Source organism: Myotis nattereri (genome assembly GCF_964212035.1).
Source record: "Myotis nattereri genome assembly, chromosome: 14".
Classification (NCBI taxonomy): Eukaryota; Metazoa; Chordata; class Mammalia; order Chiroptera; family Vespertilionidae; genus Myotis; species Myotis nattereri.
In genome coordinates, this window is record NC_138089.1 from 42,567,557 (window position 1) to 42,592,776 (window position 25,220).

General features: G+C 38.0%; 1 protein-coding gene across 1 annotated transcript in view; it reads right to left on the reverse strand.

Annotated features, from left to right (window-relative positions):
• The window catches only part of ZNF385D (zinc finger protein 385D), a 696,979-nt gene extending 672,234 nt beyond the window's left edge, over nucleotides 1-24,745 (reverse strand). Inside the window, exon 1 of the mRNA XM_081105789.1 lies at nucleotides 24,435-24,745. Coding sequence (XP_080961915.1) covers nucleotides 24,435-24,522 — 88 coding nt within the window. The 5' untranslated portion in view covers nucleotides 24,523-24,745. The remainder of the gene's footprint in view (nucleotides 1-24,434) is intronic.
• Nucleotides 24,746-25,220: the final 475 nt, after the last annotated feature.

The window sequence follows — 25,220 nt, forward strand, 5'->3', positions numbered from 1 at the left end:
GTGCAGGATGACACTCCAAACGACTGAACCACATTGGCCAGGGCTATAAGCATTTTCTGTGCATCAAATGTGTAAAGTGCTTTTATATTCACTATCTCATTTTACCCAAGAAGAGCTTTATGAGTTACAAATTATTATTATCCCATAATACTGAGAAAAAAACTGAGTTTTAATTGGTGTAAATAAACACATCCAGTGAACCAAATCCAGTAGGTGATAATTTTTTTAATTTAAAGCCAGGCAGTGGACACGTGATCCTCAGCCACCATTTAACATTGCCTTTCATAACATTTAGGAACTCTTCTAAGGTCAGGGGCCATTTCATTTATTTTTTTTAATTCTTTCTTTATTAATTTGATAAAAAGAGAGGAAGAGAGAGAAGAGAGAGGGAGGGAGGAAAGAAGAGAGAGAGAGAGAGAAACATCGATTTGCTGTTTCACTCATTCATGCATTCATTGGTGTATTCTTGTATGTGCCTTGACTGGGGATCAAACTCACAACCTTGGCATATTGAGACCACACTCTAACCAACTGTGCTACCCAGCCAGGGCCTCATATAAACTTCCATTCTCTTTTTTTCAGCCTAAAAGGAACCCAGTACATTCTACACAATCATAAAAATAAAGATAACCAGGAAGTATTAAAATGTATAAATTTCAAATAAAACCTGACATTTTTGCCTACTTTAAAAAGAAAATGGAAAGTGTCTTTCTTCTCTAGGTGCTGTATCCCACTGTCATGATGATCTCTCTTATTCTGTTGTGTTCTATGATCTGTCAGATGTTAATTGCTAGCAGGACAATACATAAACGTAGCACCCAAATGAGGCAATTACCATTTGAGACTTTTAATCCCACCAACTATCATGATAAAAAAAGGAGTAAAATTTCAAATATTAGGGTAAGAGAATACAAAAAGGAAAGTGACATAAAGAAGAGTTACACAGTATATCATACACTCTACAGTATTTTTTTTTATTACCCTTTTCAAAACCTATATCATTTTGAGCTACAGAATATCATCATATAGTTTGGTCCACAACATACCTATTCATATTTCAATCATCCATATTTAAACAACACATTTAATTAAATGTATCATGGATATTCTTTTTAAATATAGATTTGAGAAAAAAAACTATGGTATAGGAAAATATTATCACTGATAGCACTGGAACACAGTAATTTTAGGTCAACCCACTGCAGGGAAGAAAGATTTATCTCTCTGAGTTTTGATCTATATATACAGTTCTGAACTGAACTCAAAACGTCTCTCCTAGATTCAAAAAAGTAAATCGTACTTGATCCATAACCTCTAGAGCAGAGAAAGCAAAGTTGATGCTGAGTCAATTTAGGAAAGGCTGGTAACATTAGAAAACCTGCACAGTTTCAAAACAATCAGACATAGCAGTAAAGCTTAAACCATTCAGAATCTGTGTTGGAAGTGAAATAAAACAAAATTTTCTAAAGCCACACTCTTATCAGAGTATGTAGTCTATCAAATAATAAACTTAAATTTTGCATAACAAGAAAGAAAAATTCTAAGTTTCTTGTTTTTAAAAACTTACCCATCACTCAAATTACTAAACCTACAAAAACAGAGCTTGCCTTCAATGCGATGGCTGGGTCTCCTTTCACCTAATCTATGAATAAATCCCAAGGGAAATAATAGTACGTCCATTCCTGCAACTCTGTGACAATTGCAGCATGTACGGAATCTAAAAATGGTCTACACTTAGAGCATTCATAATATGATTTGTTCTTTGCCTGGAGAATGTCTTCCATGGAGCCTACTTCAATTGAAGAAAACAGTTAACAAACTAGTTGTTTAATGGGCTTTTTAAAATAAAATAATATAGGCCCATTATTAGAAAGACATTGTTATGGGCTGAGTTATATCTCCCCAAAATTCATATGTTGAAGTCTTAACCCCATGCCTCAAAATATGATTATATTAGAAGAAAGTCTCTTAATTAAGTTAAAATGGGGTTATTGGGGTGGACCCCAACCCAATATTAAAGAAGAGGAGATTAAGGCACAAACAGAGGGAAGGCCATGTGCAGACACAGGGAGAATATTGCCCTCTACACACAACCCAGGCAAAGAGGCTTCAAAGGAAGCAACCCTGCCAACACCTTGCTCTCAGACTTCTGGTTTCCAGGGAATTAATTTCCTTGGGGTATATCACTCAGTGTGGTACTTTGTTACGACATCCCTAGAAAACTACTTCAGGCATGCATATAAAGCTAGTTACCACATGGCATAACTACATAAAATTGTTCATGGGTGTAGCTATTTGACTGCAAATGATCATAAGCAGAGCAAATGCTGCTATATTCATGACTCAAGTAATTAATCTTATTATCTAATTTATCTAGTTAATATTTACTTAAAATTTTAGGTTCATATTTTAGACTAATATTTACTTAAAATGCCAAAGTCAGTGACTCATCCACCAGATTGTATATTTCTCAAGTAAAAAAAAAAAAAAAAAAAAAAGCAGTATTTCTTAATCTTCAGAGGAAGAGTGCCTAGAATGAAACCTAATATGCATTAAATGCTTCTAGAATGATATAAGTCCATGAAGTAGTGAAAGAACAAATAAAGACTTGTTTGGCTGAATAACAGCAGCAGCAGAACATCAATTTGAACCTAGATAATTACAATATGAGCTATCCATTCACCATATACACTGTCACAATGTAAATAAATAGTGGGACTAGGGGGCTGTTTTGAAAATAAAAATGTGATTTAGTAGAAAAACTGGTCAAAGTGAAGCCAGCAGTTATGCATTCTCATGACAGTGTCAGACTCTGAGTAAATCTTTTAACCTCCTCATCCATTCTTCAGTGGCACGCTGGTGATACATGCCTTCCTTAGCTCACACACACTGAGCCTTTACTCCTCAAGGGTGAGAAATAAACAAGACGATATAACTGAACATGTTTGTAAAACATCTTTTATGAGATTTGATACATCTTGGACCAAACCCAATGTTTTACTGTTCCTGGCATACATCTTTTTGAAAAAATGGAAGCCACATTCTGATCAAGGATTTGGTGAAAGATAATATAGGCACTGGACCATAAATCCAGAGGACACCTGAGTTGTCATGGAGTTTCCGATATTATATTTTATAATCTGTGTCCAACCATACTTATTGTGAGACTAAAATGAACAGGAAAATTCAAAATCACATTGAGAATGATTAACTCTATAGACTTCTTGCATTGCTCTCATTGTTCTTTTAATTTTCTGCATAGTAGAGTAGGATATTAACCAATTTACAACGTAAGCTGCAACCACTCATAATATTGTAGGATGTAAGCAAAAGATTACTAAACAAGGGTACAAAATAATAATGCAAGTGTGTACAGTGTGAACTTAAACTTGACTATGTTATCAGTAAAAGTGTATAGGCTTAAATTCAGTTCAGTTGCACAGTTTATAACCACAAAATGTACAGTAGAATTTAATAAAATTCTCTCCTGTTGAGGTTTCACAATTTTCAAGGGCCTGGATGTCCAATGCATCTTTACAGCTTACCCATGACTCCAGGTCAAGCTATTCATATGCACAATTTTCCTTACTCAAGGTTTAGACTGGGGGGGGGGGGAACTTTTTAAGATGTTATATAAAGGTTATTTATAGTTGTCTCCATTCACATAATTTTATGGGGTTTTTTTTCCACTTGATATTATTATTTTTATTAAATAAAAAGAAAGAGGTGTATGCTTGGGAAATACCTCAGTAAACATTTCTTTGTGTAACTATAGCTTTAGGTTGGAATTACCTGTGTGTTTAAGTACTCACCCTTAAACTGTAGTGTGAATGATAACGTAATAAAATGTCGATTATGAAAAATATTCCCCCATAACTAATCAAGATCCAAACTATGAGTATTCCAAGCAGTAGCCCAAGACAAGTCTATTTGTGCAAGCTATTGATGTGGGGCTTGGCAACTCTTGACAAGACCTTAATTCAACTAACATTTGCTGAGGTCACACTGGGTGCAAAATACTATTTAGCCATTATCTTCACAGAACTTAAAATTTGGTGAAGAAAATAAGCGTATACTCCGATAACAAAACCAAGTGACATCTTATAATTAAGATAAACATTTTGAGTTTTTCTAGACACAATCATTGCTTTTTGTGTGGAATGGATCCACTTCTTGAAAGAGTAGCCATTTTCAAATGTGTAAAATATTGGATATTTTCCATCTTGTTTTGCTATGGGGGAGATATGTTTTCTATTGTAAAAAAAAAAAAAATAACAAACCAACAAACATTTTAAATAGCTAAAATTCATCACAACCCTTTAAAAACACTGTTGATAATAACTACTGCATAGTGACTGGCAGGCACACTCTACAACCTGAGTGCATGTAAAACCATCCTGGGGGGGTCTAAATTATTTTACACATTTTGTTAATGAAGAAACTTGATCTCTGTGAGCCTGCACAATGTCCCATAGCTAGGAAATATCAAACCAGTTTCAATAGACAAACCTGCTCCTCTTTGTTTCTCACAAACTACTCTGGTCCACGACGTTTATCTTACCATTAACAAGTAATTCATATTATTTCTTACAACTGCACATGTACCTACAATTTTCTTTAAAAAAAAAAAAACCAACTTAATTAAAAAAGTAATTAGCATTTTAAAAATCTTAATATTTTTCTATTTTACTGATTTTTTTTTAGAGAGCCAGAAAGGGAGAGAGACAGAGAGAGAAAAACATCAATTTCTTGTTCCACTGATTTATGCATTCACTGGCTGATGCTTGTATGTGCTCTGACAGGGGACAAACCCACAACCTTGGCATATCAGGACAGTACTCTGGGCAAATGAACTGCTTGACCAGGGCCTTCATCAGATTTTGTATATACCAAGCTGTAATGTAAGTATTATGCTTGGCATGACTAAGTTGTTTCAAATACAAATATATCCAATTACTCTATATAGTGGAAGTAAGCTGAAAATCTAATGCAAACAAGCCAACAGTGAAAAATTGTAGTAATTTGATTCTAAATAAATACCCACCAGCACAAAGCACATTTAAGATCAACTTATACTAGTACCTTCAACATAGATTTCAAGTAATGGTATGATTGTGGAATTCACAGAATCTGTATTTTAAAGGTTTAAATTGCTTCCCTCTACACAAAAAAGAAAAAAGGCAATTCAAAAATCAGGTTAAGTGTAAGCAGAGATTTGAGAGATTTAAGCTAATTTCCCTTCAAATATGAAATGGAAATACTGCCAACTTGAAGAGAAAGGAAAGAATTGCTTGTGCTCTTCTTCTCAGTGACCCGTAAGTGGGGCTTTCTTTTCTATATATTTTGTGTCATTGACTCATGCTTTCCATGTAGCCAACATAAAAAGTATACGTGGATGTTTCCTTATCTGAGCCAGCCACGGACCCTCCCACGGAGCAAGCAAGAAAAAACTCCACAGCACAGTGGAAGTCCCAGACTTTCTTCCTTTCTTCAAGGCTAAGTCTGTAATGATTTTAAACAGAAGGGAGTTTATGACCTTTACCTTTCCTTGCACATCTAAAATAAAACCCGGGGAAGAAAAAAGTAAGACAAGTTGCTACCAGTTTCCTGCTTGAAATCTATTCTTTCCACTCTTCATCTAATAAATGAGTTTATGAACATATTCCAATACAGACATGAGCAGAGTTCACCTATGTACTGAGAAGTGTTGGCGACAGAGTTTACATCAGTGATGGCGAACCTTTTGAGCCCGGCGTGTCAGCATTTTGAAAAACCCTAACTAAACTCTGGGGCCGTGACACATACAGAAATGTTTGGATATTTGCAACCATAGTAAAACAAAGACTTATATTTTTGATATTTATCTTATATATTTAAATGCCATTTAACAAAGAAAAATCAACCAAAAAAATGAGTTCGCGTGTCACCTCTGACACGCGTGTCATAGGTTCGCCATCACTGGTTTAGATCCACTGAGGTTAGCAGAGCCCCATTTCCACAATCTATGCGGCATGGTGTGACTGAGGTTTGCACTTTCTGAGGTGAGAAGTGTAATTCACAGCCCAGAAGGGAGAGTTGTCTTAAGATTCTTGGACTCCAAACTAAAAGACTTCTTTGGATTTTTTTTTTATTCCTGCAATATATTTATTGCCTCACCCATTTTTGGAGGAGTGCCTTCATCTCAACCCAGTGAGGACACAGCCACCACGTGGTCTCTATAATTTCCTGTCACTAAAGATTTGTGTGCGGCTGTCTTAAGTGTGCAATACTGAATTGTAATGCAGTCTGAGGTTTTCATCTACTTTGCAATTATCATCAGTAAAAAATTGGGTTGCGTGCAAGTTCTATAAACTGCTACCACATAGTTTCTATAGAATCTTTCTTTTTCGTTAGGTAACAGGCTCTCCTAAAAACATGTCAGTCTAATTCTATAATCGGTGAGCCCTCTTCCATTATTAAGAGTCATTCATCTCTGTTTAACACATCAGTCTTCTATTTGATTAAAAGTTCTATGTGGAGGGACAGGGGGGCCTCATTGAAAAAACAACTTATTTTTCCCAGAAAACATCTTATTCTACTGAAAATGGGAAGGGGGTAGAGGGAGAAAGGATGTGCTAAATATGAAGATGTGGCTGTCTTCTCCATGTGATGGTTTGTTGCTTACTTTAACAATCCAACAAGCTGACAGTTAGCTTAAGGATTCCCTGGTACTGATTTCATCTGTAAGAACAGCACCAAAGGCGGTTGCATTTGTTGCAAACCTCAAGCAATTTTCTGGTGTTGGAGGTCTGGTCTTGCCTAAATCCATCAGCCCGGTCAGTGTCTTGCTGGTGGACTCTCCTTATCCAGTGGATGGCCCTCTCTCCCTAGAAGATGACTCATCTGTGCCATGCCATGGTGGAAACAGGCTGTGCCCTCTGCTCTCTTTCTCTGAGTTCCACCACTTCTTCCAGACCATGTCCATGCCCAAGCAGCATCAGGTTCTCTTCCAGGTCAGTGGCTCGGTAACTTTCATATAAGTCATGCAATCACTGTTCCCTGTTTTACTATTGCAGTCTCTGTACTATTTGGTAGTTCCCCAGGTGCAGGAAATATGTCCAACTGGGACTCATAACACTCTGATACAATTGCTTCCCATGTGCCAAATCCTGGGGTTACAACAGCAACAAAACATGGCAATGAGTCATATGTGAATGGACGAAGTGCTATGCCCCCTTCCTTGCTGCAGTTGTCCACAAATCACACCAAGATTTCAGCTCTTGGCTCACGATCACTCTGTTCAAAACTCCTTCTGTCACACTTCATGGTGGCTTCATGCACATACACAGCCCTTCCAAAGGCTTGTTCTTTCACTCCTTTAACCTAGAATGCTCTTACCATCTATACTACCTCAGCCACACACTGTCATAATTACACCCTAATTTTAACTGCAAAAAAGATATCCGACTCTCTGACCACCACCTCCTATCTTTCCAGCTCACAAGTTCCACTACCAGGACTAAAATAATTTCGTATTCCCTCCTTCCACATTTTAGAGTTCCTCTTTTTTCTGCTCTCATTTTCCATCTCATCCAATATAAATTTCAAGGACAATGATTCTGATCACAAACACATCAACTCTCAACTCCTTTACCTTTTCCTTGTTTTATATTCTTTTGTTGTTGTTATTACCTTATTTTTGTAGTTTTTCAATCTTTTCTTGTATTTTTCAATTATAGTTGGTTCAATATTATATTAGGTTCAGGTATTCAGCACAGTCATTAGACATTTATATAACTTACAAAGTGTTTCCCCCAATAAGTCTAGTACCCACCAGGCACCATACATAGCTCTTACAATATTATGGACTATATTTCCTATGCTATACTTTACATCCCAGGGATTAAGAAGTACAAATTAATGCAACTCCCATTTGACCCAGTAATCCCACTTCTAGGAATATATCGCAAGAAACCAGAAACACCAATCAGAAAGGATGCACCCCTATGTTCATAGCAGCACAATTTACAATAGGTAAGATTTGGAAACAGTCTAAGTGCCCATCAGCAGATGAGTGGATTAAAAACTGTGGTACATCTAAACAATGGAACGCTATACTGCTGTAAAAAAGAAAGAACTCTTACCATTCGCAACAGCATAGGTGAAATTGAAGAGCATTATGCTAAGCGAAATAAGCCAGCTGGAGAAAGATAAATATCACACGACCTCACTCATTTGTGGAATATAATGAACAACATAAACTGATGAACAAAAATAGATCCAGAGACAAGGTAACACTGGACAGACTGTCCAACCTCAGAGAGAAGGCAGGGGAGGGGCAGCGTGGTAAGAGATCAACCAAAGGACTTGTATGCATACATATAGGCATAACCCATGGACACAAACAGTTGTGGGTAAGGGCATGTGCTGGGGAGTGGAAGCAGCTGGGGAGAGGTCAATTGGGGAAGAAGGAGACATATGTAATACTCTAAACAATAAAGAATTTAAATAAAAAAAATAAATTAAAATAAAAGAAGTATAAACTGGCAGTTTTATATTCTTGTCCAGAACATAACCCTGTTTAAATCTAATACTCCACCTGCTTCTCACTAGCGTCCTCTCTACTGCATGGGGGTAAAAAACACAGTTATGCTGATTATAAATCGTTTGTATTGCTTAGGTTTGAAAGCCAGATTCTCTCCCTCCAACCCCTATTTTTCTCACACCCCTATTATTTAGCTCAGTAATCTTAGGTAACCTATTTAAATTCTCTCTGCCTCAATTTCTTCATCTGGAAATCAGAGAAAGTGTCACTACACATTTCAAATACATACATTATAGGTTAAATTAGATAGTACAGGTAAAGTAGTACCTGGCACTTAGTATGGATTAATAAATGTTGGCTATTATTGCTGCCATTACTAAAATACTTTTCCGTTCTTAAAACATCAAGTTAACTCAAGAGACACAGGAAAATCCTTTATAAATATTTAATTATTTTTTAAATATGACAAATAGGTTGATATGAAGGAAACGGACAATTTGTTTATATATTAAAACCTTCGATAATGACTTAGATCCATGGTTTTGATATACAACAATACCTATCAGCCCTGTTTTCTTCAAATGAAGCTTCCTTTATTGTTTTTATCACAAATCTTATTTAAACGTGTAAATGAGAACAAAACCGCAAGGAAAACCTATAATCAATGACTCCCTACTAGAAATAAATCACCATTAATTCCTGGGAATATAATAGTCCTCTATCCCTATGCTACCCAATATGGCATTGTAGATATTTAATTTAAAATAAACAAAATTAAAAATCCTGGTGTTTGGTCAGGCTAACATTTCAAATGCTCAATAGGCATGAGTGACCAGTGGCTACTATGCTGGACAAAACAGGTGACCGTGGTCGGCAAACCGTGGCTCACGAGCCACATGCGGCTCTTTGGCCCTTCAGTGTGGCTCTTCCACAAAATACCACATGTGGGCGCGCACATACAGTTCAATTGAAACTTCGTGGCCCATGCGCAGAAGTCAGTATTTTGTGGAAGAGCCACACTCAAGGGGCCAAAGAGCCGCATGTGGCTCGCGAGCCGCAGTTTGCCGAGCCGCAGTTTGCCAACCACTGGGTTAGAACATTACCCTCATCACAGAAAGCTCTACTGAACAGTGCTCTCTATACCCTTTATTATACACATATAATTGTAAAATTCAATAGAAATGTGATTGTGATTCCTTTTACTTGCAGCATAGTGAGGATAATTCAGTGTCAATAGATGTATTTCTCTACCTCTTGTATCCCATGGTGTTGCCGGAGTGTATTCTGAGGTCCTTTATATAGTCTCCATTATCTTGCCAAAAAAAGTTGCAACTAAAAATTATCATTACGTCTTCATAGGTAATATGATATTTTCATTAAATTTTAGCAGAAATCCCTGTATGTTTTTCTGTTATACCAAATGATATATGTATTTTTTAAACTTTAGATATATGTTGTCAATTCTTTTGCAAAACCTCAGCAGCTTGAGATTCAATTAATTGGGGTTCTGAAGATTAGTTAGCGATGGAAATCGAGCCACCAAACCATGCAAACGCTATATAACCAAAGCATCTGCATTTCATACATCACAGATACCCTGATTTGCTTTATTATCCAGCATTTGTAAAATGGCCCTCACATGAGACAGCAAACTGCACAGGAGATATATGTTGATGAATACGGAAGGTAAAATTTTAGACTGTTGTTTTGAATGTTATCTTTGTGTGATTTTTCTTTTAGTATCACATTCATTTCTTAAAAAAAGTTTTAAATGGGGTTTTCAGAGGTGTGGCAGCAGGCCTAAGAGTAGTAAAGAGAGAAGGGGCGAAGAAAAACGAGTGGTGTCCTTTCCTCATGACCACAGAAACTCCTGTTTTAATGAGATTCTAGTAAGCCTCGTATTGTAGAATTATGTTTCCCAACTGATTATCCTTGTAGCTAAGATTTCAAGGAAGTGCAAATAAATGGTTGTAAATATAAAAATCGGATATACTAGATAGATGACATAGTAGATAGATAGATAGATAGATAGATAGATAGATAGATAGATAGATAGAATTGTTATGGTTTAATTCTTTAAAAGATAGAGAAGAATAGACTACATCTATGAGCATATATCAAAGATAAGGCCATTCTAATGAGGCATTTCTGAGATTAGTCCATGCAAAGTTATCCTGAATTATATGTAATGGAACATATTGCACCATAACTCTTTGCTGAAATACTTAAGAGAGGAAAAGATGATATAAAATAGCAAGAATGAGAGGTAAGAGTGGTAACAAAATTAGACTGCTATTAAGTGAGCAAAACATTTACTACCCAGACAATGCCCTCTCTTCAATATGTGTAGAAAATTAGATAGCTAGTTATAATAGGACCAATGTTATTGTGAGCATATTAATTATATGAGAAGTGCAGGAATAAGCATTAGCACATAAAAAGAAAATTCCATCATTGAGATTTTCAAGAAGTTCATACACATAATTATATAGTACTTTTCCAGTTTTAACACAATAAAGCTTTCAGATAGGAAGAAAAATAGACCAAAGTATATCATTATCACCGAATCTTTAAGTGAACTTGAAATGTTTTTAAGTTTCCAGAAGTTTGTAGAGAAGAAAATACAAACTTCAGAGCAGCCATGAATTATAATAACAGCTATGTTAAGAAATGTATATAGCCCAGCCAGTGTTGCTCAATGGTTAAGCACTGACCCATGAACTGGTCACGGTTTGATTCCTGGTAAGGGCACCAGTTCAGGTTCAATCCCCAGTAGAGGGCATGCAGGAGGCAGCCGATCAATGATTCTCACTCATCATTGATGTTTCAATCTTTTTCTCCTTCTCACTTCCTTTCTCTACAATGAATAAAAATATATTTTTAAAAATGTATATAGTTGGTTGTGAATTGATTTTCTCACAGACCCCCTACTACTTACCAGTTACATGCAAGACAGCCAAATCTAATCACTTATTGCCTAGCAATTACTTTCATATTTTTAAGATTTTTTAATATGGTAAGTTTAAGGTGACTTTGAAATATCCAGGTTGAAAAGTCCAGTAGGAAGCTTGAAAGTGCGGATATAAATGCTTCAAAGTGCAGAGTTATACATTTAAATTACTTGATTTATATTTCCTTTAGAACTGTGTCAGTCAAGATATGCTAGGTTTTGCTGCAGTAACATACTTCTAAAAGTCTAAGTGACTTAAAGGAACAAAGACTTGCTTCTTGCTCATGCTGCCTGTTCATTCAGGTCAGCAGGTTCTCTAGTCCAAGTTCGCTTTACTCAGGGTCACAAGCTATCAAAGTCTCCACCATCGAAAAGTTAGTCTCTGTGACAGGGGAAAAGGATCCTAACAAAACCAGCTTCGAAAATCTTCTTCCAGAAAATGGCACATCACTTCCTTCCATGTTTTCTTGGCCATAATAAATAACATGTCATAACCTTACTTCAGGTTGGAGCGGAAATAGAGACTTGCCATCCTTCCAAATGATTGGAAAGAAGAAAATAAGAAATATTATGAACAGATCTAATCACACAAAGCACTTTTTTTACATTCTATTTTAAATTATATTTATTTCCTTTTTCCCCAGTTAACTTTGAGTTCATGGAAAGAAAATGTTGAATCTTCGCCGTATTTCCAGGATTTACATTGGGCACTCAGTAAGTATTTGTTGAATGAACAACAATGACAGACAACAGTATGATATATTTTAGCACTTTCAAGAAGTGATATTGAAAAGAGACCTTTGGATTTGACATAAAGTTCATGTGCAATCATTCAAGTGTCTCAGAAATATGACAAATTGAGATGAAAAAAAAAATGAAGGAAATGTTTGGAGACTGCCCTTTCAGAAAGATTGACAATGATTCCAAGGAGAGATTTAGGACAGCAGCTTAAAGGAAGTTATTCTAGATAGCAAAGAGAGTACTGCAATTCTTGGGGGAAAACAGATGGAAGGGAAGAGAGAAGTTTCCAGAGAGAGGATGAGTAATTGATGAAATATTTAGGCAGAACCAGGAGGAAGTAGGATCATAAAATAGGTAAGTGGAGTTGGGACAGCAGTCCTCTAAAGACAGAGATGTGAATCAGGATGGTTATAAATAAAGCTGCGACTATAATCGGAGGAAAAATGTTTGAAGATGTGCCTGTCTAGTGGTCCTTATTCATTTGAGAAGCCAAATCCAGATAATATTCTGAAAGTAAGAGCAAGCATTGGACAAAACTTGAAATGCATGACAAAATTTAGAATGCCCTTTATACGGAAGGAGGTTACCGGAGGGTTAGAAGAATGCCAGAAGAATTAAGCATGGATATCCAGTTGAAGTTGAAATTTTAAGTGGCAAAAGCAAACACTCATCTCCACAGTTCTGAGAATCCTCTATATGATTTAGTGACTCAATAGCATGATGCCACAAGCCATCTGATTACATATCCAGGTCCGGAACCCCGGGTTTGCAAGCAGATGACCTCTTTCTGACATCCAGCAAAGAGGTAACGCTTGCCTCCCTGTACCAAAAGATTTAAAACACTACTGGACCATTTAGAGTTAATTATTGGGAACAAAATAAAAATGTAATTGTGAAATGACTTCTAGCAGTGACCATTTTAAATCGATTACCATTGGTAATGCTAGAAGAAGACTAGCATTGATTCAAATATATATACAGACAGTCCCTCGGGTTATGCCAGACTCCACGTACGTTGTTTTGTGGTTACGTCGCCATCTCCCATTTATTTATAAGAAAAAAAGTTCCGTCATTTCGATGTATGTACATATGTGCTTTATGTTTTTTATTATTTATTTACTACAGTAAAGGTAAGCAATTGTTGTCTTTCTTTTAAATTTTTTTTACTGTTTCACTTCATTACTGCTGTGTATGTGCTCCATGTGAGTGACGTAGGTGCTTATGTAGGTGGGTTCCAACTTAACGGCGAAAATCGCATTATATTGCACCACAGGAATGGATCTCCCACGTAACCCGAGGACCTACTGTGTGTGTATATACATATACATATATATGTATATGTTATATATATGTACATGTACATGTATATGTATATACACACACATATACTATATGTGTGTGTGTGTGTGTGTATAGCGAATTCCAAGAGATTTTTCGGTCATGTAGAATCCAATACCTCCTTAAACATGAGCTGGTATCAGCCTTTTAACATAAGAAAAAATAAAACAGAAAGCTTTTGCATTTTTTCAAAAAAAAAAAAGTAGCTAAGTCTTCCTTGGGATTTGAAGATGCTCTACCACCTTGAGTATATTAATGGAATTGAGTTTTGGTCTCAGCCATAGTGAAATCTGAAAATGAAGTATCATGATCTACAGAGCCTTTTTTTAGGTTGCCTCTAATTTTATAAAGGTCTGATGATAACAACACAATCATTGCAAAACATGGTATAAGTCAAGATAAGCTTCTGCTGTTTAAATGTATAGAAATAGTTAAAACAGCATTGGTTATGGAAAGAAAGAGTTTATAAGAAAGAAGTGGTGTGGAATTTAGGGGCAAAATGATGAACTCAGTTTGAGATGAGAACAGGAATACCAGTAGAAATGATAGGAAACGATACCCTATAAAGCCAGTAAGTGTTTCGTTGACAAAAATACTAGTTATGAATTGTATGTAAGCAAACAAATGTAGCATATTATGTATGTTGCTTGGCCATATGATTAACATTTTTACAGTGTTTATAAGACAGAATTGGCTATATGCATTAAAAGCAGCATAATGTTGACTGAAAAGGCAGTTTTAATGTAGAGTTAAGTTTTCAAAATTGTGGAGCCACGTTTTTACTTGAACGGTAGGACAAAGAAGAGCTACAAATAACATGATAGGATGAGGTTGAGATTCCTGTGATTATCAAAGTCACAGCCACCAGACTAGCTTTAAGAAGATCCTCTTTAGTGACATGTCCAATGTCATCTTGGAAAGTATTCATAGTTGAACTCTTATAACTTCTCTCATTTCCTGAAAAATTTCAGGAACTAGTAAAGCAAGAACTTAGTGGGTCTTTGCTGGACTAAAAGCAATGATTTCTTTCTTTAAAATGTGTGCCTGGTAATTTTATTTTTATAGACCAAACTACTGTTATGATTTTCCACAGAAGTATGCCAAGCCATCCTCAAACAACTCTCAGTGACTTCCAAACTGCATTAGTTTGTAGACATACATTATTACACTCCCATATACTACACGCAGACATATTCATGGAATCAGTAGCACAATTCCAGTTCCAGACACAATAACTACTGCATGGTGCCTACTTCACTATGTTCTCTATACATAGGACAGTCAACCAAATTTCAGTAATTGCTATCATCATTGATTAGGCTCTACTTATTGACCCTTCAGTAAGAGCCAACTTCCATCTGTCACTGCTGTTTGTTTTAAATGATAAAGCAGTGACACGGAGTCTTAAAAATTCTTTCAAAAGTGGAACAAATACCAATGCTCTTGTGTGCCCGGTTCTCTGTAGGGAGCATGAGAGGCGCTGCGCTGGCTTACACTGTTTCTCTGTGTGCCCCTCTGTTCGCCTCCTGCTTTAACTGTTAGAAAAAAAGAAACAGCACCTCGACTTTAGTGTTCTGGCTCTCCTTCAGTGGGGATTCCTGAAATAAAAATGAAGATGCGTGCATTCCTATGAGACGCTGATAATCAGGCTGATCACTCAGTTGGCACATTTCTGTTTCCTTCGGGTTATGAAAATTGAGAGGATTCTAGTACTATTTGATTATGCTGCCCCTCTAGAGATCACTAGCTATTATCACCTTAAACCTTTTATTATTCTGAAATACACAATGTCGATTGTTAAAATATTCCATTCGATTTGTAAGGATGAAAAACACACACACTGCAGCTTCTTGCTGCTCAAAACAAAAACTAGTTGATGTTGCATCACAAACACATTTGGGAAAGCAGTTAAGTTGTCAGGTTTAAGTAAGCAAAAGGATGAGGGGAAATCAAATTAAATTGAATAGCACAGAATTTCCAAACTCAGCTAATGGACAAGATGACTCATTGTTCTGATGTGGCAAGACCAAACGGGAAGCCAACAATGGGGAAAGCACCGAAGTGCCGAGACTGGGAACTTTTCAACCTGGGCATGGAAAGGAAGCAATTTGCTATCATCAGAATGTAATAGGCAGCATTAATTTATAGGAAGAGGCCCTTTGGAGTATCTAATCATTTTAGAAACTTATTAATGGTCCTGACAATTTTCCTTAAGGATGATAGTAAGGTATATAACATAACTGTGAAAGTCACTTAAGCATTTGCATAAAATTAGTTTATCTTCCCATTAAATCTGAATATGGTTATAAAGCCTCTATTAGAAGTACATTTTGGAGCAATTTTCAAATTAATGTTTCATTAGTGCTCCCTTAATACTGTCGCTTATTGATTGTTCTCATCTCCATTCCATTCATATACTATCATTGCCCCCTGGTAAATCACTCCAATGTCTGATAAACGTAACAGAAGCTATTTTCCTGTGGATGTGGAAAGAAAGGGCAATAGGCTTGGAGTCAGACAAGGTTACTTCATGATCCACCTGCTATCACTTAAAGGTTACTTGGTTTTGCAAATTACTTGACCTTCCTTAATTTTATTCCCTTATCTTAAAAAAAATAAGTTGTAAATGAGGCTAATAGTAACACCTGCCCACCTAATTTGTGGGAAGAAACAAAATGAAAAGTTACAGGTCATTTTTTCAAAATTCTGTGAAAAACTATTTCAATTTAAGATTTTACTATGTGCATGAAAGATGAAAAGAGAAAAACAGTTTTGCTTTAGCCCTGGTTGTGTGGCTCAGTTGGTTAGTTGGTTGGAGTGTCCTCCCATACACTGAAAGGTCCCAGGTTTGATTCCCAGTTAGGCCCAGTTAGGGCACACACCGAGTGCGAACAGGAGGCAACCCACAAATCTCTCTCTCTCTCTCTCTCCTCTCTCTCTCCTTTTCTTTCCTCTCTCTCTAAAGTCAATGAAAACATATCTGCAGGTGATATGTTTTACATACGGGATCTAAAAAATAACAACATAGTTTTGCTTTAAATGGACATAGAAATGTGAATTTCATCAATCTCTTCTATCCTGAATATTATTTAATTTTTCTCAAGATTTCTTACACATGCTAAAAATTCCTTATTAGGGGAACTTTACTCTTGTTAAAGGCAATCTTTTAATAAAGGAATTCTTTGTTCAACTTCCTCAGAGTTCTGAGTAGTTTCTCTTCAACTTTTGAACATTTAAATTGAGAAAACATTCTAGTTTATGATCCAAAGGGAGAAAATATTTTTAAAATTTGCAATGAGATACCATCTCACACCTGTTAGTAGCCATCACCAACAAGACAAGCAATAACAAGTGTTGGAGAGGTTGTGGAAAAAAGGGAACCCTCATTCACTGCTGGTGGGAACATAGACTGGTACAACCACTATTGAAAGCAGTCTGGTGATTCCTCAAAAAGTTAAGAATAGAGCTACCATGCGACCCAGCAATTCCTCTCCTGGGTATATACCTGAAAAACTAGAAAACACACATTCATAAAGATATATGCACCCCCATGTTCATTGCAGCATTATTCACAGTGGCCAAGACATGGAAACAACCAAAGCGTCCTGCAAGAGAGGACTGGATAAAGAAGATGTGGTACATATACACAATGGAATACTTACTACTCAGCCATAAGAAGGGATGAAATACTGCCATTTGCAACAACATGGATGGACCTTGAGAAGACTATGCTAAGTGAATTAAGTCAGTGAGAAAAAGCTAAGAACCATATGATCTCATTCATACGTGAAATGTAAAACTGAAACTCGTGAAAACAAACAGCAGTGTGGTGGTTGCCAGAGGGAAGGGGACAGGGGATAGACGGGGTGTAATATATGGTGACGGGAGAAGATTTGACTTTGGGTGGTGGGCACATAGTGCAATATACAGAGCTTGTACCATAGAAACCCACACCTGAAACCTATATGATTATATTAACCAATGTCACCCCAATAAATTTAATTTGAAAAGGAAAAAATCAATGAATACATAAAAATTCAAAAAACTAAATAAAAAAAAAAAAACAGTTCCAAAGAAAGGTTCTTAACTTATCAAACACAAAGTCCAATTAACCAGACATCTCATTAGTTGATATTTCTAGTTAACTAGAGGCCCAATGCACAAAATTCGTGCAGGGCAAGGGGTGAAACCCTCAGCCCATCCTGCACCCTCTCGCAATCCGGGACCCCTTGCTCCTAACACCCCACCTGCTCGCTCCTTACAGCTTGGCTTGTCGCTCCTTAGTGCTGCCTCAGAGGTGGGAGAGGCTCCCACCACCACCGCTGCTCTCGCCAGCCATGAGCCTGGCTTCTGGCTGAGCGGTGCTCGCCCTGTGGGAGCGCACTGACCACCAGGGGGCAGATCCTGTGTTGAGCGTCTGCCCCCTGATGGTTAGTGCGCATCCTAGTGACCTGTCATTCTGGTGGTTCCACAGTAAGGGTCGCTGGGCTTTTATATGAATAGATTATATTACGTGGTTTATCTTTCTGAAAATTTATTTTTATTTATGTTGTTAAATTTGCTCCTGGATCTTTACTTTCTTTCAAGGCCCAAATGATATAACCGGAAGGGACAGAGTTCACAAATTGTCTCGTCCCAGCTGTGTAGATGTATATTACCTGATTCAATTCTTTATCTCTAACGTTAATTGAATAGTAATTCTTTGCTCCTGAAAACTTGAAGTTAAACATAAAAGACAGCTATACTCAACAAAACTACTCATTGAAAGGAAATAGTTGTCTATTAAAGTACTATAGTAGTACTTTTATGTATACACAAACACGCTATGAACCCAGGGCCTTACTTCTTCTGACAACATTGATAACCGTAGCATTATCACTCTATAAGCACATAGTAATCACTTCTCAACTATTCAATGACTGCATTATGTTCATGGAAAGTGAACAGAAAATAGTTAATTGTCCTGAAGTCACTGATCCAAAATATGGTCAAAATTTGAACATAAGACAATGTACTTTTAAAAATATGAAATTTCTGGTCCTTTCCTCCTTTTTCACAATTTAGTTATATTGGTTATATCATTTCATACATCTAGTAGAGTCAAAAAGGAAAGAGTAGGATGATTGTGGTAGGCAAAGTATTTTTCATAGCCTCCCTCCCACCCCCTCAAACCCCAAAACCACAGATCTTAATCCCTGGAACCTGTAAATATGACCTTATTTGAAAAAGGAGGCTGTGATCAAATTAAGGATCCTAAAGTTGAAGATTATGCTAGATTATCAGGATAGGGCCTGACTGTAATCACAAGGGTCCTTATAAGAGAAAAGCAGGAGATTAGACTCACAAAGAAGACATTGGGAAGACATAGGTAGAGATGGGAGGGATGTGCCCCCAAACCACGAAACACCCATAACCACCAAAAGCTGCCAGAGGCAAGGTACAGATTCTCCCTGGAATCTCCTGAGGGAGCAGAGCCTTTCTGATACCTTGACTTTAGCCCAGTGACACTGATCTCCAGCACTGTGACAGAACACGTTAGTTTTGTTCAGCTACCAAGTTTGGGATAATTTGGCTCAGTAGTCACAGGAAACTAATACATGATGATGATTAAAAATAGCTAACACCTCTGGCCTATTCACTTTGTACCGGGACACTACTTGAGGCACTTTACAGATACATATCTAATATAATAATAGAGGAATATGCAAATTAACTGGGATGCTATAACATCACGACTGATCTACAAGCGGTGGAGAGCTACAGGAGGGTGGGGCAGTGAGCTACAAGCAGCAGAGAGCTACCAGCGGCGGTGGGCAGGGCAGCCAGCTGAGGCAAGCGGCAGCGAGCAACTCATGCACGGATTCGTGCGTAGGGCTACTAGTTATCTTCATAAGTCTTCTATTAACCTATGAGATAGGTTATTTATTATCACCACTTTATGGAAGGGAACACTGACGCGAAGAGATGTACAATAAGCTTTCTAAATCCTCATACTTTATAAGGAACAGAGCAAGAATTCAAACCCAAGCATTCTAGTTCTTTAGTTCACACTCTTAAACACTACATCATGTTAAGTGACTATTCATCTCTATTGCTTTAATGTCAAATTTTAATGTAAAATTGTAGCCACCTGAGAACTCAAGCCAGTACCTACAACCTTTATTCTTTCAATTCTAGGTGATCAGGATAGTTTTAGTACACTGAGACTAACTTCTAGAAGTTGTTCTCAACCAATGCAGTTTAAAAATCTAGATTTTATAGGATGCCTTCTGGAGTTTCATGTGTTTACGTAAAACTAAAGATATTACAGCAACATTTTATTAATTTTTATTTCATTTTATTTGAGGGTATATGAGACATTGTTAAGGAAAAATCTCTAATAATTTTAATAATACATTATAATAGCAACAAATAATTACTTAGATATAGAAACAAAACACATGTCAAGATCACACACGCGAAAAAAAAAAACTAAACAGAGAACATTTGACCCCATATTATGAAAAACCCTTAGGAAAATCTTCAAAGGGAACTATCTAACTCTGCACTGTAATAATAGTTTTTCTTCTCATGGAGACATATACGTCATTAATATATGTCAAGATCAATACTGTTTGCTGGAATATGGGCTACATAACTGCATAGAAGGGAAGTATGAACTCTACTGCAAACTTCTCACTTAAAAGACCTTTTTAGGAGTACCACATGCTTGCTAATTTGGGCAGGTATAATTCCACAAATAGATCATGGAGAACTACCGTTTTGTGTTCCAAATAGGCAAAAATTTAAAGATATGGTTGGATGCCACTACAGGCCGTTTAATAAAGTCATTAAATGGTCTAGAGGCCCCTATCCCAAACTAGAACTGTATTCTAAGTATTTTCTACAGGTTCATCAATTGGTTAGGTTTCTTTGAATCCCATCCTTAATCTGGAAAAAATACTAAACGTGGTAAAGAATTATCTGGGTGTGATTAAAATCACATGAACGACGAGGCAAAGACTTTGTGAAGGAAGTTGAGTCATCTCTGCCCCTGGTTATCCTTAAACTTCTCTCTTTTTGTGATTAAAAGATAAAGTTAAGGTTGGGGTCTTCCAGAAACAGGAGTGATTGCTAATTTTATCAGGACTTAGAATATATAAATTAAGACATTTTAAATGTAGTAGAATTTTTAAAATGACCTGTAATGCGTTATCTACTTGTTCAAAAGATCAATTTCCCTGATGAATTTCAGGCATGTGTTCTATTTGAGCTGATCTAGGTTTCCTAAGAGGCTATTTAAGTGCTTGCTTGATTTTCAACCTTACAGGCTTTAATTTATTCAAACTTCACTTTGGAAAAAAATAAGACATGCTACCCACCTTGAGAGTAAAAACTCTTGAAACATTCAAAATTAAAAATCCTTCCCCAATATTAGTTTCTTCAATCTATGTATAAATGTGACTCAGATATCCAGTTTAAATTGCTTTTCAATGATCTGGCTGTTCAAATCACCAAGTAATATCTAATAAAGTATCAGTCCCATTGTGCAAGTATAGAGTTTAGAAATTTTCTGAAACACAGTAGAAAATATGTTCATGTGATTATAATGTAACCCATTACAAGACTCCCACTTTTCAAAAATCGAAGCTTATAAATAGTTTAATACTTTGCTACTAATATTAAATGTTAGCTGCTACAACAACTTAATTATCTACTTCCAAAAAATAAACACAACCTCTTAGAAAGTCATTACTATGCTATTTTTACACTTTCGATAAAACCTTTACATATTCAGAAATTTATTTCTGGTAGGCAGGCAAAATGTGCTTTTTTAAAGACTTCAACTATGTTAAGAGAAGAAACAAAATTTTTACTTCACTACTAGAAAAAAAACAATTTAACCTTAAAACAAAAGAGAAATCATGGCAACGTATTAGTTTAATGGGACAGAGAAATATAGTTTTATTTGAAAATAATAAGATAGCATGCAGTTGCAATGAAACATAGTAAAATATCTTCAACTTCTCAAAGTATCTCTATATTCCCAAAGTTACTCCCACATCTTGGATATTAATATCATTAGTGTCTGAATGGATTTATATGTTTTTATTTGATAATTCCATTATTCATGTGCAGGTAAATCAGATCTGTGACTTCAAGTATATCACTATTCCCAAAACAGGTATAATTACAGCTTGTGAAGGAATATGACAAATGCATATATTTGCCATTCCTGCTCTTAGTTTTAACAGCCTCAAAATATTTAGAAAGGCACTAATATAACTTACCTGGAGAGATCATGAGTAATGGATTTATAAAGTTGGAGATTACAAGAAAATAATGGAGGATGTGCACTCAGCTACCCACATGCACTTGGATATGAAACATCTTAATTAAATTTCAAATAAAATACGCCCTAAATTAGACAAGAATCTTTTAGCTGGGGTTGTTATTATAGATGAAACCCTACATTTTGTTGCACTGTAAACATTTTTTTATTACTGAACTTCTGATGCACCTAGTAAATAGCAAATCACAGCAGGGGGTGTAATTGTTTTGAAAATACTGTTGAAAAGAAAAATGATATTTTAAAACAAGCTGTTAGTATCTCTTAATAGAAATCCAACATCTCTTTAGAATCTTAGCATTAATTATAAGCTGGCTGAAATGTGAGTGTCCAGGTAGATCTCAGAATAACTCTACAGGATCATACAAAAGTGATGTACCAGGTATGTTTGATGCCATAAATCACACACTGTTAAGAGATAGCTATAATACAGTACTATTGATTTACAATAAGGAGGCTCAAGGAAGGAACATTGTCAAGGTTAACACCAAGACCTCGCCATTTAGCCCTCTCTGGAGCCAGCAAGCCGAATTACATAAATGCCACACAATTTTTATTTTTATTTGAGTCTCACGTTCTATATTTCTGTTCAATTAAACATTTGAAATAACTGTGGATGAATCAGTCTATGACATTATCACCACTGTATTAATTTTTTATAAGACTTAGAACTGAGGAAGGTCATCCTTCCACTTTTCAAATAGGGCTCAAAGAGGTTGTGTAGTGGTTATGAAACTGACTTTGGAGTCCAGTAATCTTGGTTTCTAAGACACTAACTCTGGAATTTCTCCAAATTTAGTATCTCTAGGGCTCCCTTTTCCTTATCCACAAAATGGAGATGGTAAGGTTGTCTTCTTGGGATTGTTATGCATTTTCAGGGCCTGTAATGCCCTTAGCATTTTGAATGATGTGCAGTGAATGGGAAACAAATGTTAGATGTTAGTATAATAATAATACTAATTATTAATATTATTATAATTATTATTAATGACCCCCCCCCAAGTCCTTCAGCCACTTTGTACTAGAGCAAAAATAGTCCAGAAGTCCTAACGTTTGGCCTAGGTCCCTTTCTCCTAACTTAGAATGCCCCTAACACTTCATTTACTTAAATCCATGATAACACATTAACTCCAGATGCTTGCCTGTTCCCCCAGTCTATATGTCAGCTCCATGAATAGAGTGCTCCAGCTAATTTTCAGAGAAACATCTGGAAGGAAAGAGGAAGAAATTGCAGCAAACCCCAGAAACGCCGTGCTGCATCAATCTACATAATTTGAAATGACCCATAGTTGCCTTTCATGCTGAGAGACCAGAGTAAAGTGACTGAATCACTCAGTCCAGGGCAAGAGTGGCCTGAAACCCAGAGGGAGATACCCCTTTCCAGTCGATTTCAGGGAACACGGTGAACCACAACTGAGTAGAAGGTGAAAGACCCTTTTAGCAGATTAACTAGCCAACAGCCTCAAGAGAAGAGAAGAGAGGAAGATCTCCCCATCCCATTCCCAGAAGCACCGCAGGAATCTCATAGAAAAGCCTTAGCCCACGGGTTCTTAGTTACACCTACAGAATGTAGGGTCATCTTCCAAGTCAGTTCAAGCTTCCAGAATTTGGAGACACTCAAACACCGCATCACTCAATATTTTAGCCGCAGCTCAGGCTAAAGCAGACATAAACACAGCCACCAGGAACGCCTGAGGCTGTTAAGTCGGAATTGTATGGGGGCACAAATACAGAACTGGGCATTTCACAAAGGGTGACGCCATATGAGGGGTAGTGGGTTTCCTCTGACCCCAATTCGCACCCACCATAAAACTTCCCCCAAAATGCAAGTGGTCACAAGGTACACAGACCCTCTGCTCTCACTGGGTCTCGGGCCCTGGAGGGCGATGGGATTCAGGGCACTGTTTTACCCTTAGCCTCCCAACCCCACCCTAAAGGTCAGACTGATTTCTATAGCGTGTCTTCCTCTATCTCTATAGCTTCTCACACTGCCCTCAAATTGTGTGCATCCAGATGAAAAAAAATAAGTAAACGTAATAAAAGAAGAAGAAAGAAGGAAGAAAATGCGAAGGCAATCACAGAGCTAGCCCGCTGTGCTTTCCCATCCCAAGAACTTCGCCAGGCTTCCCGAGGAGGGAGCGCACCCCGCACACACCCAATAGGAGGCAGGCAGCGGGGCGTCCGTCCTCGGTGGCCCAGCCCTCCACTCCAGCCGGAGCCGGGCTGACCCCGTGGCCCCAGCTGCTGCCTCCGCTGCCCCGGGTCCCCTGCAGCGCGTGGCATCCGGAGAAAGACCCGCCAGCTCTGCACCTGCACTCGGGCAGCAGCCACCGCACATCTCCGGTTGGCAAGGAGCAGGAGCGGCAGGGGTGCAGGACTGTGCGGGGTATGGGAATGGAGGGGCAGGGGGGTGATCCTGGTTCTGGAAGATAGAAATGCCCACTCCACGCGCGCCTCCCATCCCGCAGGGGCGCAACCCCAGAGCGGTCCTCCCCACCCCAACCAACTCCGCGGGAGCCCGAGCCTAGACACCAATTTTGCGCTCAACTTACCTTGGCTGGGCTGAGCTTTCGCTCTCCTTCCTCCCACCGAGCCCTTCATCCTCCTGCCGGCTGCAGCCTGGCGCCCTGGCCCTGGCATCCGGGCGGAGCTGCAGCCCGGGCTGGCTGTCCCTGGGGGCACAGGGCTGGCCGCCCGCAGCTTCCGCGGCGGTGATCGCGGGGGAGGCGTGCGCGGTGGCCGCCCAGACCCGTCCCTGAAGCGCCGCGCACCCCGTCCCTCGGGCGGGCGCTGGCAGGAGTTGGCAGTCAGTGCGCCTCTGCCTCTTCCGAGCCGAGCCCTGGTGCTGTGCTCTGCAAGGTCCGAGCCACGCCAGCCTCAGGTACACCCGGCTGGGGAGAGGTGCCAGCCCCGAGGGAGGGAGGGGGGGGGGGGGCCGGGCCGGGGGGAGCCCGGAGAGAGGGAGAGAGCTGAAAAGGAAGAAAGAAATCAAGGGGCGAGGAACTAGCTTTCATGGAGGGAGTGGATCCTGGGTGTTCAGGGAACACGCAGGGAGGAGAATTGCATTAGAAAATGAGCTCCAGTGAGCTGCATCCAAAGGCTCGGGAAAGGGGTTTTCCTTTTGTGCTTTTAGTTCCTTTACCTCCTTGTTTGGGTACAATTACCTGAAAAACGGCCCCCATCTATGTAAAACAACAGTTAACTTCAATACCTCGATGAACAGATAGAAAGTGATGGGGCGACGCTACTGCAAATGCAAGGAAGTTCTGCCTCCACAAAACCTCTTGTGAGGGACCCAGATGCCACTGAGATTTTTCTTTCCTCACCTGATTCATTCT